The 16,941-nt window shown below is 44.8% G+C and overlaps 1 protein-coding gene across 6 annotated transcripts in view; it reads right to left on the reverse strand.

The window, feature by feature from the left end:
* Positions 1–2,512: 2,512 nt before the first annotated feature.
* The window catches only part of WIPF2 (WAS/WASL interacting protein family member 2), a 57,664-nt gene continuing 43,235 nt past the window's right edge, over positions 2,513–16,941 (reverse strand). For all 6 annotated transcript variants that reach the window (XM_008271434.5, XM_089318035.1, XM_089318037.1 and 3 more), the window contains exons 6-8: positions 10,347–10,553; positions 9,246–9,347; positions 2,513–7,355 (exon numbers count right to left, since the gene is read on the reverse strand). In XM_008271434.5, the coding sequence (XP_008269656.1) occupies positions 7,315–7,355; positions 9,246–9,347; positions 10,347–10,553 (350 nt within the window). In that variant the 3' untranslated portion in view covers positions 2,513–7,314. The remainder of the gene's footprint in view (positions 7,356–9,245; positions 9,348–10,346; positions 10,554–16,941) is intronic.

The following is a 16,941-nucleotide window of genomic DNA, read 5'->3' on the forward strand; positions in this document are numbered from 1 at the left end:
ACATACTAGACTTCATCACTACATCTTTTGACTTCAAATGTGGTAAATGGGACTCTTTGCTTTTATTTAAAGAAAATTTGTGTTAGATTTTCTGTATTATTTAACCACCACTTAATTGTGGGAAGTAAAATTATGGCTCCTTATTCTTAAAACCTTTTATGGCTAAACACTAGGGTTTCAGGGCCAAGAAAGACAATTACAGAAGAGGCAAGCTGAGCTTTTAATGAAAAATCTAAATTAGAGCAGTAATTTGTAGGCCAGCTTTCACAGCTAATAACCCTTCTAAATCTCAAACTCCTTTAAAAGCGAGAAAACCCAACTCTAGGTGATGGTAAACATTTATCTTTTATCCTTCAATATCAGATAAAATAGCTATAAAACCGGGAAATAGGAAGGCAACAATATTAAAACCATCAGTCGACTGTACTTATAGTACAGCCAATATCGAGTGCTTACATGTATTCCAGGGACAGAGCTCAGTATGTGGATCCACCACCTCATGAATCTTCACAAGCACCCTACGAAGTTGATGTTATTTCATTTAACAAACGAGGAAACCAAAGCAGAGCGAAGAAACCATGTAGATTTGAGTAAACTTGCCTGAGAACATAAAATTAATAACTAAAATTTGAACTCTTAAGTTCTGATGGGAATTCAAATTCTTAACCACTTAATCATAAGGAGAGCATTAGACAAATGCAGGTTTTGAAGAGGAAGAGACGGAGTACATTTTGCGACGGCTTCCCGGCAGATGAAAACTATGCAAGTGAAAAGTGATTAGGCTGCCATGAATAGAAAAAGCTACCATAGAATTTTTGTCTTTTAGGCTTTTCTAAAAAAATTTTTTTTAATTTGTAAGGCAGGGTGATGAGAGAGATATCAACCTTCCACCTGCTGGTTTACTCCCCAAATGGCCCCAACAGCCAGGCTGGACCAGGCTGAAGCCAGGAGCCTGGAATTTCATCTTGGTCTCCCACATGGGTGGCAGGGATCCATGTACATGGGTCACCTTCCACTGCTTTTGTAGGCAGGAAGCTGGATCAGAAGTGGAGCAGCTGAAACTCCAACTGTGCCCCTATGGGATGCAGTGTTGTAGATAGTAGCTGAAGGCATTGTACCACTAAGCCAGGCCCTTAACCCTTAAGGTTTTTTTTTTTTTTTTTTTTTTTTTTCTTAATAGGACAATAGAACCCAGGAAGTAGTTTTCACTTTTCTAAGCTGGGACCCTAAAAACTGTCCTTGATAACCTGAAACAGTAATGTATGCCCAACCCATGTTAAGGGTTGGTGGCAGTGAACAGCCTACCTCATTATGGGGGTGGGAGGAGCACAGGAATTTAAAACTTACCACACATATTTGAACCTATGAAAATGCCAGGGACTACAGCACTGGCCCAAACCCTGCAAGAGTAAATGACCACTGACAGAGCACAGAACCACAGAAAGGTCTGAGCAGTTATCCACTGGAAGCTTTCTTTCCACAACTGACCCTCCAATGACATGATGTGCACATCATCATGCTGTTACTTCTGTGCTTTTTGATGTTTCCTGCCTAGGATGTCACCATCCTTCTTTGGTTAACTCCCAATAAAAGCCTTTTAATCCACCATATGTTTCTCCTTGTAGCGATCCTGAAATCTATTCAACCATGAGCTTCTTGGAGGCAAAGATCATGTCTTACTCTTCAAATTGTAGGTACCTGGTACAGTGTAAAGTATACAATAAACATAAATGCCATCCTTTGAATCTCACACCCCTACATCTAGAAGTGGAAATGAGTTCTGTGTAAAATGTTTCAGACTGAGGCAAGGTCTGGGGTAGTTGGGATCCTGAAGTTGACATTTTAGTCCCTTCCCTTTTTAAAGATTTATTTATTTTATTTGAAAGAAAGCAAGACACAGAGAGAAATATCTTCCATCCACTGGTTCACTCCCCAAATGGCTGCAACAGCTGAGGCTAGGCCACGAACTCCATTTGATCTCCCATGTAGGTGGCAGGAACCTAAGTACTTGGGTCATCATTAGCTGCCTCCCAGGTGCCTTGGCAGGAAGGTCCACTGGAAGCAGAGTGGCCGGGACTCACAACGAGGCACCTCAATACAGGATGGAGGCATCCCAAGTGGCAGCTTAACCTGCTACATCACAACACCCGCCCCTACATTTCAGTTCGTTAGCCTCTGTCTGCAGAGTATGATGATGTCAAAGACATGCAACTTCCTCCCAGTGAGTCAGAGTTCATGGCTGGAATGGGTGTGAAATACTTAAGAGGCACATTCACGGAAAGCAGTTGTGCTTCAGTAGTAATTAGAGTGAGCAAACTAGTGTCCTTATTGCCTTCTACCTCATACACTACAGTATCACAGAGGAAGAATCAAATCACACTGGAAGAACCTGTCTAGCCTCCTTTAGCTTGAGCAATACCATCCCAAAAAGACAGAAGGCTCACAGGGCTACGAAGCTCAAAGCCATTTAGCCATGCTCCTTTTGCAAGCTATTTAAAGTCAGGATGAACAATTAAATCAATAAATAGTTTATTAATCATATTAATAACAATGGTGGGTCAAAAAATGAAGAATTCAGCCAATCTGGTAAGCACGGATGAAAATAAAAGGAGCCCTTTTTTTTAACCCTCCCTCACCCTCCTAGGTTTTTATATCTAAATTATGTGAATGATTCATACACACACCCATTATGAATCAGTATGGGAAATAATTTCAAGACCTTTGCTAGTTATGAAAGTACAAGTTAAGCTCATTAAGCCTTAGTGGTTATTACATCAGCTGGCTACGGTAAGCAGAGAATGGTTGAATTTTTACACGTAAAGTCAAAGTTCATGAAAACCAGCTAAGATGCCAGCTTAAAAAAGTTAAAAAAAAAAAAAAAAAAAACCTGGCCAACACCCATATGAAAACAGATACACATGAGTCTGTGTGCCCTGCCCCTACCTTTTCTTCCTCTCCTCAATTTGAGAACTTGCCATGCAACACAGGTGGAAAGGATCATAAGGAATATAAGGAAAAGGACACAAGGCCATGAGGCCTCCTGGATTCCCTAAAATCACAAAAGGGAGTGAGGTGGAAAGTACAGAATAATGACTGTCAGAGTCTCCTGGTCAGCATGGCTAACTCAACTGTGATATTTTCAGAATAGCAGAAGGGAAGGAAAAAACCTGGGGAAGCTGCAGCTACTGCCTCTGACCAGGTCAATGCATCTACTACCTCAGAGGCCCTGGACTCAAGCCACTGCACTCACTGAGAACATGAGCAACAGATCTTTCCCTCTGTCTATGAGCACCACTGGAAGCAGTATTCCAGACAAGAGGACACAGTTTTCACGTCTATTTTTGTTTTTGTGGTTTAATTAAACTGCACGGCATTCAGAGAAAGAAATGTACCAAGGACTCCAACCTGAAACCAGATTACATTGGGGAAGGGGTGTAGTATCAATGCCATTTGGGAAGAACACTGTAATCAAAATATAACTCCAAAATAAATCATACAATAAATTATCTTTTAAAGGAAATTGATTCACATGCAGACGGATGGACACACACACGCACACACACACACCTGCCCGCACATCATGCTAGTCTTTTATTCAGTGTTGACTGTGACTTAACATGCTGGTCACTGGGAAAGGATAAAGGTTAGACATGAGAAAAGAAGGTGAGGCCCCTGTGCTGCCGGTGGAATGAGGTTTGAGACAATTAGAAAAGGACCCCACTAGGTTATCAAAAACAAGAGTAGAAAGATGAAAACAGCAGTTATCAAGGAAGATTTTAATTACTTCAAAGAGGGAGAGGAAGAAAGCACAAAAATCTAACACAAGTAAAGGCACAATGAACGTGGAGTTGAATGGAATCAAACCCTTCCTTCAGTTAAACAATTTTTTTTTTCCTTTTGGTGTGTGGTTTTGAAGGTGGTTGTAGTTTGATTTCATTGAATCTTGAAGGCAGAGTTGTAATGGCCCTCCTTTCTCCCTTCCCACCTCTAAATCAGGCTGGCTTCATAGAGGGCCACCTCAACCACACGGGCAGACACCGAGATTCAACAGGGAAAGGAAGACTGCAACTGGAATGTGGAGAATCTGATTTGCAGTTGATGCAGGTCAGGTAAGCAGAAGGACAAGCAGCTCAATGTAGTGCCATTAAAGGGCATCAGATGCCCCACACGCCACCCCTAGAGCTTTGCAGAGGGAAGGACCCTGGAGTCACGCTTCTCCCCCACTCCCATAAGCACTCGGCCTACAGATTATTTCAAGTGATCAGGAGAATTAAAACACACCCCAACCCTGAGTTGCTCTGTAGTAAGTCTATTTACAATTTTTCCTCGCCCCTCCCCGGGAGGTAAATCTGGGTTTCAAGTGGGAAAGCTGCAGGGTTAGGGGATTCCCCCAGTGCGAAGGCCAGTGACTAGTCTCCTTGCCTTTGCCAGTTAGGAGGGCTGGGATGAATTCCTGGAGACAGCAGCCTCATTGGCAGGGTAGCTCCAGGCTCTTTCTTTGCTGGTCTAGGCTGTGGAAATAATGGGCGCAGTACAGCCGAAGCAAATCCCCACCACAGAGCAAACCACACCTGGAATATCAAAGTGCTTTGGTCCAGGTTTGGTGACCAGAGAAGAGGGGGAAGAAGGGTACCTACCTTATTTAAAACCTGGAGGCCACTGCCCTGTTTCCCAGACAAGGCAGTAAGAAACAACTACTGAGTTTTTTCCACTAGGGAAAAACATTATAAAATCAAACCCACACAGGGGCTGTTAATACAGCTTCCTAATGCTTCAGTGGGCAATGTCTCTTCCTTCTGAGAGGGGACAGGGAGTTAACAGGACTGGGGAACAGCCTCAACATGAGACCACCCAACCTTCCACTGAAGAGACAACATTCCCACAAGCAGATAAAGAGAGCAGTTTAAAAGGTGAGAAGTTTTAGTGCTCTTGTAGACAGCCCACCTTAAACCTGTATTACAAGCTTCTTTTTACAACATACAAAATAAACCAGTAACTATGAGGATCACATTCCCATCTTCAATAGTAAATATACATGATAATACATCTATTATTAACAGTGGACCAAATAATGTATAAGGCAAAGACATTTAAACAGATGCTGTCATCAAACATGCTCTGAAACAGAAAACCCATGGACAGGATCTAGACATAGGCCTTTTCTCATGAGGCCTAGAGTGAAATACAATCAACACCCAGGTGACAGTCCAACTGCTGGGAGTGTGAGGGGCAGCAGGTCATGGGGAGGAAGGTAGCAGCCCCAAAGAACAGCTGGGGTTTGGCCTTACTTGTGATACTTATTTTGACGCTCCATGTTTGAAATAAAGAAAAAGACACTTTGATAACATTGTACAAAAGGCATCAACTCCCATTTCAAAAATAAATGGGAAGACTTCACAGTCAAAGTTCAGTAACGTGTCAGCATGTACCCTGGAACTCTGCTGAGCGTCAGCCCTGGAACTCTCTACTTTTCCCTCCACCAGCATCCCCCCTCTCAGCTCTATTCACTTCAGGAATGCTGGGGATACTTCTGAGAGGTAACTGCTAATGGATATGAAAAGAACGATTAGAAAATGTTTGGTGACAGACCTAATCATTGTTGGTGCCAGAATCAATGTGGTCCAAGGGATGGCTAAGGATAGCAGACCCCACACAAATAAACCAAGTTGGGCCCCTCACTAGTACTAGGAAAACTTGGGTTTCACCTGAGACAATCCTTAGCCTGTGATCCAACAGATCAGAAAGGTCCCCAAGGCAATTTATGCCTATGATGTGTCTGGTGAAATTTTAAACTAATTTTCCCCATCCTTTTTAAATAGCCATGGTCTGCTGGCTCTCATGGCAAGCTCTGAGCAGCCTCTGCAGGTGGCATCTTATGTGTGCAGTCCAGGAACCCCAGCCTGCTGTTGCAGAAAACAAAGTCCCTGTCTCACTGTCCAACCTCAGTTAGAACCTCCACTTTCTCTGTGCTTTTTAATAAAGCAGCACCTGGAAGACAAAAAAGAAAAAAGACATACTGCTGGCTGCCAAGGAAGACCTACTGAACTGAGGCACACCTCACTGATGTGTTTCTTGGCATAGAGGAATCTTTGAATATCCCTGTAAGCTTCTACTCACTTCCTTACCCTTCTCTACCCTGCTGTGTTAACCCCTACTGCCTTGGGAAGGCAAGGGTGGTGGAGAAAGGAACAGGAAGAGCCTGCTCAGTCAGACAGGCTCTGAGTTTCAGTATGAGCAGACCATAAAATCCTCTGTAGCCCCCTCTCCCCTGTCTGTCCCTTCCATGAAGTGCTTCACTCTTACCTTTTCTGTCATCTGCAGGCAGCCTCCAGGAGCTAAAGGACTCCAAGGCCCACTGACCACTTTATGGACAGTCAGAAACAACTGAGACAAGACTCACAGTTGAGGTTAAGGCCAAGGTTCAGGCTCAGGCCTTATCTTTTGATCTCTCAACAGAGGTTTTTGGAATTTGTTAATGAATGACTTTCCCAACTAGAAGTGATTTTTTTTCTTGAGGGAATGGGTGGCAGAAGGGAGGACGAATATGCCTCAGTCTAGCACCCTGAGGAAATGGGGCAGAGAGTCTCAGAAGGCTCAAATGGCTCCTGGTCCCTTTGCTGCAGAGGAACCGACTAGCTCTAAAATGATCCTCAGTTTACTTTACCCTTTCTTTTTATTGAATGTTTAGTTTAACTGATTAGTATTTAGTCTTTATATCCAACTTATCCCTGGGCAGTGGGGAGGAAAAGTGAGAAAAAAAAACAAAATACCCCTAAAAATAAAGCAAACCCATTTCCTTGCCCATTCTCCAAACCTGACCTTTAAAACAGATCACTTCTCTGAAAACTCCTTTCCTGTTTCACTAATAATGTCCCTCTTCCCCAGAAGTCCTTGCCATGCCAGCCTCCTAAATGATGAAATATTGTACACCTGCGAAGCTCCCCCACAGTTGGGAGGAGGAGGTAGGGCTATCATTCCTCACCCTGCCCCAACAAGTTAACTTATCATAGCAAGGCACCTTTCCCCAGGAGGAGAGCAGGAGACACAGAAACTTCTTCCTCATTTGGCTAGCAAGGCTTACTAGAGGACGGATGCAGGGTTTGAGACCCTACTGCAATACAAAGAGTCCGATCGCCAAATCCAGAGATGAGATGCATAGATGGAGGTGAGCTGGGAGGACGCTTCGAGTCTAGGGGTTGGTTGCACTGGAGAAACAAGTTAGGAGCTCTCATGCAGGATTCAGGGGAATGGAAGGGACCATCTGAGAAGTAGAGAGGGTCCATCCTTTTCCTGAGAACAGGAGCAAGCCAGGCTTCACCTGAGAATGGGTGGCAGAGGTGGGGCTCCACGGGCAGCTAAAAAAAAAAAAAAAAAGAAACAAAATAAAAACCACACACATACAGATTACCCACCAGACACTGAAAAATCCCAAAATTCCTGAAATGAGAAGCTCTTGAAGCTCAGCTTTAAAACCTAGGCACATGGGGCCAGTGCTGTGCCATATGGGTGCCAAGTCCCACCTGCTCTACTTCTGATCCAATTCCCTGATAACATGTTTGGGAAAGCAGAAGATGGCCCAAGTCTTTGGGCCCCTGCACCCACATGGGAGATGCAGATGGAGCTCCTGGCTTTGGTATGGCCCAGCACCAGCCAATGCAGCCATTTGGGGAATAGCATAAGGATAAAGCCATGCCTGCAGTGCCAGAATCCCATATGGGCACCAGTTTGAGTCCCGGTTGCTCCACTTCCAGTCCAACTCTTTAATGCACCTGGGGAAACAGCTGAGAATGGCCCAGGTCTTGGACCCCTGCACCCATGTGGGAGACTTGGAAGAAGCTCCTGACTCGTAGTTTCACCCTGGCCCAGCCCTTGTGGCCATTTAGGAGTGAACCAGTGGATGGAAGACCTCTGTCTTCCCTCATCTATCTGCAACTCAGCCTTTCAAATAAATAAATCTTAAAAAAAAAAATCAGAAAAAGGTTTTTTGTTTGTTTGTTTGTTTTTAAAAAAGAAAATGAAGGGGTAGGCATTTGGTGAGGTAGTTAAGATACCACTTTGGGGGACAGGTGTTGTGGCAAGGGTTAAGCCTGTGACACTTCTGATCCAGCTCTCTGCTAATGTAGGGACTGGAAGGCAGAGGAAGATGGTCAAAGTACATAGGTCCCTGCCACCCATGTGAGAGACCCAGATGGAGTTCCAGGCTCTTGGCTTCAGCCTGGCCCAGTCACAGCTGTTGTGGCCATTTTGGAAGTAAACCAGCAGATGGAAGGTCTGTCTCTCCCCATCTTTCCATAATTCTGCCTTTCAAAAAATAAAATACCTGGGGTGCAACAGGTTAAGCCACTCTTTGGGATTACGGCAACCCATAGTGGAGCGTCAATTTGAGTCCCAGACACTTCGATATATATTTCCAATATAGCTCACTGCTAATGCACCTGGAAGCAGTAGATGATGACTCAAGTACTTGAGTCTCTATGCAGACTCTCTACACAGATTTGCCTATGTGAGAAACACAGCTGGAGTTCCCAGTTCCTGGCTTCAGCCTGGCCCAGTCTTGGCTACTGCAGACATTTGGGAAATGAACCAGCAGACAGAAGATCTCTCTGTGGCCTCTTCCTCTCAGTGACTCTGCCTTTCAAATAAATAAATAAATAAACAAATCTTAAGGGGGGCGGGCAGGGTTACAGTGCAGTGTGTTAAGCCATTACTTGCAACATCCATATCCCATATACAAGTGCCAGATCAAGTCACAGCTACTTTGCACTTCTGATCAAGGTTCCTGCTAACATGCCTGGGAGGCAACAGATGATGACCCAAGTACTTGGGCCACTGCCATCTACATGAAACACAAGGAAAGAGTTCCTAGCTCCTAGTTTCAACCTAGCCCAGTCATGGCTGTTGCGGGCATTTGGGGAATGAAACAGCAGAAGGAAGATTTTTCTCTCTCTTGCAAATAAATAAATAAATCTAACAAAAAGATACACCACTTGGGACACTTGCATCCCAGCTCTAACCTCCTGCTAATGTAAACCCTGGGAAGCAGCAGGTGATGGCCAAGAAACTGGGCCCCTGACATCCAAATGGGAGACCTAAACTGAGTTCTAAGATCCTAACTTCAGCCTGGTCCAGCCCCAGCTGTTGTGGGCATTTGGGAAGCAAACCTGCAGAAGGAAGAACACTCTCCTTCTCATTGGCTTTCAAATAAATAAAGTGAATTTGTATTAAACTTTCTTTACTCTTCTCACCTCGATTTGTTTTGCTGGGGTATATTCTCTGAAAGTGTTTATATTCTTCTGGAGCAGGAAAATCCTCTACTGGATGGAAGGAATACTTTGATTCAAAATCATCTGGGAAAAGAACAAAAAATATTGATTCCTATCACTCTTCCTTGTGTTTCCACAGACCTCTGACCACTACAATTGTCCTCCTATACCAATGTGAGTGTATGAGTACATTCTGATGTGCGTGAGGCTGGCCTTGCCCAACACATTAAGATTCCCAAGAACAGCTCAAAGGGTCTTTATATTAAGGAGTTTTTGAGCTGATTCTTTAACTGTCATCATGGGAAATTAATTCAATTGAAATTGGTAGAGAATTAACCTAAAGTGAGAATACTTGTCTGCAGCTGGTTGAGAGATCTGAGTGTTCCCTTTCAGCCTAGGTGACCTCATTGAGCTGTGCGGCACAGCTCAGCTAGCCACCTCACGGTCCCCACTCCCACTTTCTAGGGTCCCTCTACAAGAAGGCTCAAATTTTCTCTAGTGTGTGGGTTGATCACATTCCTAACATTTCTACAAAAAGAACATATATTCACAGAAAAACCCTGGTCCAACTTATAGGAACAGACTGAAATGTGAAGGAGTGCCCCATTGAAGGATCTGGAGTGCTATGGCTGCAAGGGCCCTTACAAATCTATTCTGGCAGTCCTCAGCAGAGGCAATACCAACACCCTTCTTTTCCTGGGGCTTCATCCCAGCCTAATAAATTAGCAGAAACTCTCAGGCAAGGGTCTTAATATTTATAGCCTTGGAAAAATTCATCTGATATACTCAAAACCATAAATAATGATCCTTGGAGGGCATGAGACTGGCTTTAGAGTTAACATAGCACCTAATGATTACACCTCTATCTATTCCAAAGCAACCATGCCTGGAATTCACACAAGGAAAGGCATGCCAATGGACGGAGCACAGAAGTCTAGGGGTAATGTCAGGAGAAGGACTGCTGTGAACCAAGAGATACCAATGGCCAATCCCAGCCTGCACTAGCCATGTGGTGGCAGCCAAGGCACTGGAGTTAGCAAACTCCCCAGAGGAACTATAAAACCAAACCAGCTAGCTACTTACCCAAGAAAGACCGGACAGTGGTGATGGAATCTCTGTGGCCATTCCTTAGAGGTGGTGGAGGAGGGGGTGGCCCAGCTGGTGTCCTTGAAGGCGGAGGTGGGGGCTTTCCTCGGCTCAGGGGCTCTGACCCATGCATTCGGTATGGTGGGGGGGGAGGCGGAGCATCCCTGGCACCATTTCGGATCATGGGTGGTGGGGGTGGAGGAGCTGCAAGTAAAATCCTAAGTAGTTAGGCCTGGAAATGGAGACAGCAAGGAGTACAGGGCTTTGACAGACATTAGGTAGCAGTGCGCCCTGGTCTGAGTCTTGGGGAGGCAGGTTAAAATATCACATTCACCTTCCCCTCATCTTCAGTCTGGAACAGCATTATTATTCTTCCAGACACCAAGACTCAGAATAAACGTATGACTTTGTGTGTATGTTTGTGTGTGTGTGTGCGCAAGCAAAGCAAGATTTATTTAAGTCAGAAACCACCTACCACTGCAACAGGAGGGGGGCTCCAAGAGAGACCCCCAAATGTATGACCTTTTCTCATTCCCCTCAAGTCAGTTAACAACCCTATCTATTCTTGATTTTCTTTCCTCCTGCTCCCATGTCTTCCTCTACAATCCCTTCTAGATTTTTCTCATATTTAGCTATTCTATTTCCAAATGTTCTCCTTGCTTCTAATGTCTTACCACTCCACTTCATTTTGCATGCCACCTTACGCATCTCCTTAAATACTTGTTGAAAATTTTTCAAGGGCTATTTCCTATACCATAAAGTCTCATATCTTCTGCTTACATGATAAACAACTGTATCAGTTCACCTGACCTTGGTGTCTCCTCTTCCTTAATTCCTAGGCTGTGTTCTGTATTTCTACCACAGTCTGTATATACCCCTACCATTCTGTAGTATCAACATTAACTGTTTTATGTTGTTTTTTAAGATTTATTTATTTTTTGAGAGGCAGAGTTACAGAGAGGGAGAAACAGAAAGAAAGGTATTCCATCTGTTGGTTAACTCCTCAATTGGCCACAAAAAATGGCCAGAGCTGTACTAATCTGAAGCCAGGAGTTTCTTCCAGATCTCCCATGAGGGTGCAGGGGCCCAAGCACTTGGACCGTCTTCCACTGCTTTCCCAGGCCATAGCAGAGTTGGATCAGAAGTAGAACAGCTGGGACTCAAACCAGAGCCCATATGAGATGCCAGCACCGCAGGCAGAGGCTTAGCCCACTACGCCACAGTGCCGGCCCCTATTTTATGTTCTTATTTTCCAAGATACTACGTATTCCTGTCAGATCAAGCATTCCATGTCAGATCAAGCAGCTCACTAATCTGGATTCTCCAGATCAGCCAAATGTGCTGCACATAGTAGGTGCTCAGTAAATGCTGAATAAACCAAATTATATATTCTCTCTTGTGACTCCCCCACAGCACTCTGGAATACTTTTTTTTTTTTTTTTTTTACTAGCAAATCCTACCTATCCTACAAGGCTTAATTCAAGTCCCATCTTCTCAAGGTTCTTCCAAAGCATTCCACTCTATTCTGAGCCCCAGTCCTGCTCCTTTGTTCTCCCACAACATCTATAGGCCATGTCACTTATTTTAGCACTCAACAGAATAGATTAAATGAGTTTCTTTAAAATATGTAGGGGCCGGTGCTGTGGTGTAGCAGGTAAAGCCTGCAGTGCCGGCATTCCATATGGGCGCCAGTTCAAGTCCCAGCTGCTCCACTTCCAATCCAGCTCTCTGCTATGGCCTGGGAAAGCAGTGGAAGATGGCCCAACTCCTTGGGCCCCTGCACCCATGTGAGAGATCTGGAAGAAGCTCCTGGCTTCGGATAGGCGCAGCTCCAGCCGTTGCGGCCAGTTGGGGAGTGAACCAGTGGATGGAAGACCTCTCTGACTCTCCTTCTCTGTGTAACTCTTTCAAATAAATAAATCTTTAAAAAATATAAAATATGTATAATTATGTTCATCTTGAGAAGTTACTTATCTCCAGTGATAATCTTATTGCTCCAAAAAACTGTGAACAACTCTTTCAGATTGTTTCTAAAGCCCACTTACCACAAACAGCCACATATATCATGACACGATGACCACATTTTATTTCTGAGGTCATCTCACCACCACCAACAAAAATATTTACACATATGTCTGATTCTTTTTGCCATTTTCAAAAATCAGATTCAACCTTAAAAGACAAAAATTTGCCATCATGTAGGAGGTAATGTCAAAGCATGTTTGCAGAAACGGCTACATCACCAGATTAGGTTGCAATGTGACAGTATCTTTAAGTTGTATTACTCCTGTGCTTTGAATCAATTGATATATTATAGCTACTACCATTTACTGGGTATCCAAAATGTTCCAGGCATTTTATATTTATGAAACCTTTAAAAGATCTTAAGGCCACCCCTGCAAAGCATGACAAATGACCCCTATTCCTTAAATGAGAAGACTGAGACCTGGGTAATTTGTCTAAGGTCACAGGTCTAAGACAAGCAAACTGAACACACAACTGCTCTTCCCACTACCCCACAGTTTTTTGTTTTGATTTTTTTAAAAAAGATTTATTCACTTGTTTGAAAGGCATAGTGACAAAGAGGGGGAGAAACACACAGAGAGAAATGGCTTATCAGAGGGTTCACTCTTCAAATGGCTGCAACAGCTGGGACTGGACTAGGCTAAAGCTAAGAGAATGAACTCCATCAGGGTCTCCCAAATGGATGGCAGGAGCCCATGCACCTTGGCCATCATCTGCTGCTGGCAGCTGGATCAGAAGCAGGGTAGCCAGGACTAGAACTGCCATTCTAGCATGGTATACTCCTGTTGCAGGTGGTGGTTTAACCCACTGTGCCACGAAGTCAGCCCTCCCAACTACCGCACAATTTTTCTTAACTACCCCAAGTATTATGCATCTTATCTCCCCAACTAGATTTGCAATCCAGCAAGTTAGAAGTGTGTCTTTTGGTAACTAGGCCATGTTTAGTATTCTAATATACACAAGTATCAATCCTCCTGAATTGCTGTCAGAACTTCTGCAGTAACCATAGTAATGAGATGATGTTTAAGCACACAAATGTGGCCTACACATCAGACCAAATAAATTTTAGTTTTTGCTTCCCCTAAGACACACTCAGAATTGTCAACTCTCCTTCTTTTCAGGTATCTTTAAGTATGGCCAGGAGCAACAACCAAAGAGAAATCGCAATACCTCTCAGATCTCTAAGCTGTTTTTCATTCCAAGCCTACCCAACCATGGCTCTCTGAGGTCACTGTGAAAGTATTCCCTAGAACTCAGCTTCTCAAGGCTCTCAGTAGATTCTATATCCTATGCCAGGGCCAGGACCAGGCAGTCAAGACAGACAGTGTTAGGTAGGCTCACAAGGATACTACACAGCAAGACACTGGGCAGGTGACAGGGAAGACAGCCAATCTGGACGGGCCAAACAGCAGAACTGGAGGAACCTGTGTGCCTCCTCCAGCTCCTTCCCTCAGGGAGGGTCATCCTCACCAGGCTTTATTATCTCCAGTAATCTTCTCAATTCTGTCACATCCACTTTTTTTTTCTTTTTCTTTTTCTTTTTTTGACAGGCAGTTAAGACAGTGAGAGAAAGAGAGAGACAGAGAGAAAAGTCTTTCTTTTCTGTTGGTTCACCCCCCAGATGGCTGCCACGGCTGGCGCACTGCACCAATCCAAAGCCAGGAGTCAGGTGCTTCCTCCTGGTCTCCCAAGCGGGTGCAGGGCCCAAGTACTTGGGCCATCCTCCACTGCCTTCTCGGGCCACAGCAGAGAGCTGGACTGGAAGAGGAGCAGCCGGAACAGAATCCAGCACCCCAACGGGGACTAGAACCCAGTGTGCCGGCTCCGCAGGCGGAGGATTAGCCCAGTGAGCCGCAGCACCAGCTGTCACATCCCCTTTTAAGATGTTTCAAGAAATACAGAACCCAAGGATGCTAAAAAACAACCAGTTTGCAAAAGAAGCCCTGGGAGTGCCTTTTGGAATACAAGATAACCACAATTTTTAGGAAAAATGATGGTATCAATTCCTTAAATAAATTTTTAAAAATCCCTTTAAAATGGGCAGTTTTTTATTCTTTAAAGAAAATATTCAGGAAACAAACTCTACGGACCAGTCATGCTGGTTTTGAAGTCTCTGAGCACTCTAGGAAGGCAAAAAGACTTTCAAATACAAATAATTCATACAGAAACAAAAGTAACTTATCATATGTTACCCAATGATTTAATTAGACAGACGTAAGTACACGAAGTATTTTTTTTTTTTTTTTTTTGACAGGCAGAGTGGACAGTGAGAGAGAGAGAGAGAGAGAGAGAAAGGTCTTCCTTTTGCCGTTGGTTCACCCTCTAATGGCCGCCGCGGCTGGCGCGCTGCGGCCGGCGCACCGCGCTGATCCAATGGCAGGAGCCAGGAGCCAGGTGCTTTTCCTGGTCTCCCATGGGGTGCAGGGCCCAAGCACCTGGGCCATCCTCCACTGCACTCCCTGGCCACAGCAGAGAGCTGGCCTGGAAGAGGGGCAACCGGGACAGAATCCGGCGCTCCGACCGGGACTAGAACCCGGTGTGCCGGCGCCGCTAGGCGGAGGATTAGCCAAGTGAGCCGCGGCGCCGGCCTACGAAGTATTTTTTGTAACTAAGATTATTAACTCAGATTATTATAACTCAGATTATTAGACTGCCCAGTGTCACACAACAAATAGAGCCAATACTCAAAGACTGCTGACTAAAATACCTCATTTTTTTCCCCAATGAGTCACCCCTAAGAGCTGCTGCTCTAGTTACCAATAATGGAAACAAAGTCAAGACCTCAGCTTTACCTCAAAGTTGATGATACTAGGAGAACAAGCCTCCTAACTTCAAAATTTTCTAAAGAAACCCCAGAGAAAGAACTGACAAGAGGGAAGCAAAAAAGTCAGCAACCATTTAAAACGACTCAGCTCAATCTAAACAAACTGTATTTTTTTCTGCTTCTATTCCTAGACAGGGGTAAAAAGGATAGGTTTTGTTCAGATAAAGGGTCTTTTTAAAAATTCCTAAGTTAAGGGTATGGGTGTGTAGCTCAGCAGTTAAAACTGCCACTTGGGTTAACTGTATCCCATATCAAGTGTCCGGTGAAATTCCAGCTCCCCTTCTGAAGCTGCTTCCTATTAACGTGCAGCCTGGGAGACCGTAGATGATGGTTCAAATACTTGGGTTCCTGCCAACCATGTGGGAAAACTGGACGAATGCAATTTCAAGCTCCTGCCTTTAGCCTGGTTCAGCCCAGGCTGCTGTATGCATTTGGGGAGTGAGCCAGTGTATGGAAGATCTCTTTTCATCTACCTCTCTGCCTTTTAAACAAAATGAAAATAAAAATTTAGGGGCCAGCGTTGTGGCACAGTGGGTTAACGCCCTTGCCTGAAGTGCCGGGATGCTTCCTGGCTGCTCCACTTCCTATCCAGCTCTCTGCTGTTGCCTGGGAAAACAGTACAAGACGACCCAAGTCCTTAGGTCCCTGCACCCATAGGGGAGACCCAGAAGAAGCTCCTGGCTCCTGGCTTCGGATCGGCGCAGCTCTGGCCACTGTGGTCAACTGGGAAATGAATCATCGGATAGAAGACCTCTCTCTCTCTCTGCCTCTCCTCTCTGTGTAACTCTGACTTTCAAATAAGTAAATCTTTATAAAAATAAAAAAAAAATTAAAAAAAAATAAAAATTTCTGGGGCCAGTTCTGTGGTGTAGAAAGTTAGGTAAGCCTCTGCCTGCAGTGCTGGCATCTGATATGGGTGCCAGTTCGAGTCCTAGCACTTCCACTTTAGAGCCAGCTCCCTACTAATGCGTCTAGGAAAGCAGCAGCAAATAGCCCAAGTCCTTGGGCCCCTGGACCCAGGTGGGAGACCTGAAGAAGCTCCTGGCTTCTGGCTTCAGCCTGGCCCAGCTCCAGCCATTGCAGCCATTTGGGGAGTAAACCAGCAGATCAAAGTATGCTCACTTGCTTGTTCTCTCACTCTCTTCTCCCCTTCTCTATCTCTGCCTTTCAAATAAATAAATAAATAAAATAATTCCTAAGCCAATAAAATTGTAAGCCTGTACTCTATAGCAAGGGTCATCTTAGCACTATGTACTTAAGCTAAGGAAATACAGGGTCAAGAATGCATGAGGGGGCCGGTGCTGTGGCTCACTTGATTAACCCTCTGCCTGCGGTGCCGGCATCCCATATGGGCACTGGGTTCTAGTCCCAGATGCTCCTCTTCCTGTCCAGCTCTCTGCTGTGGCCCGGGAGGGCAGTGGAGGATGGCCCAAGTGCTTGGGCCCCTGCACCCGCATAGGAGACCAGGAGGAAGCACCTGGCTCCGGGCTTTGGATCGGTACAGCGCAAGCCGTAGTTGCCATTTGGGGAGTGAACCAACAGAAGGAAGACCTTTCTCTCTGTCTCTCTCTCTGTCACTGCCTAACTCTGTCAAATAATTAAAAAATAAATAATTAAATAAATAAATGCATGAGGTTGGGGCCTGTGCTGTGGCATAGCAGGAAAAGTCGCCGCCTACAGTGCCAGCATCCCATATGGGCGCCGTTTCAAGTTCTGGCTGCTCCACTCCCGATCTAGCTCTCT

The sequence above is a fragment of the Oryctolagus cuniculus genome, chromosome 17 (genome assembly GCF_051225735.1).
Source record: "Oryctolagus cuniculus isolate XC-2025 breed Fujian yellow rabbit chromosome 17, ASM5122573v1, whole genome shotgun sequence".
Lineage (NCBI taxonomy): Eukaryota > Metazoa > Chordata > Mammalia > Lagomorpha > Leporidae > Oryctolagus > Oryctolagus cuniculus.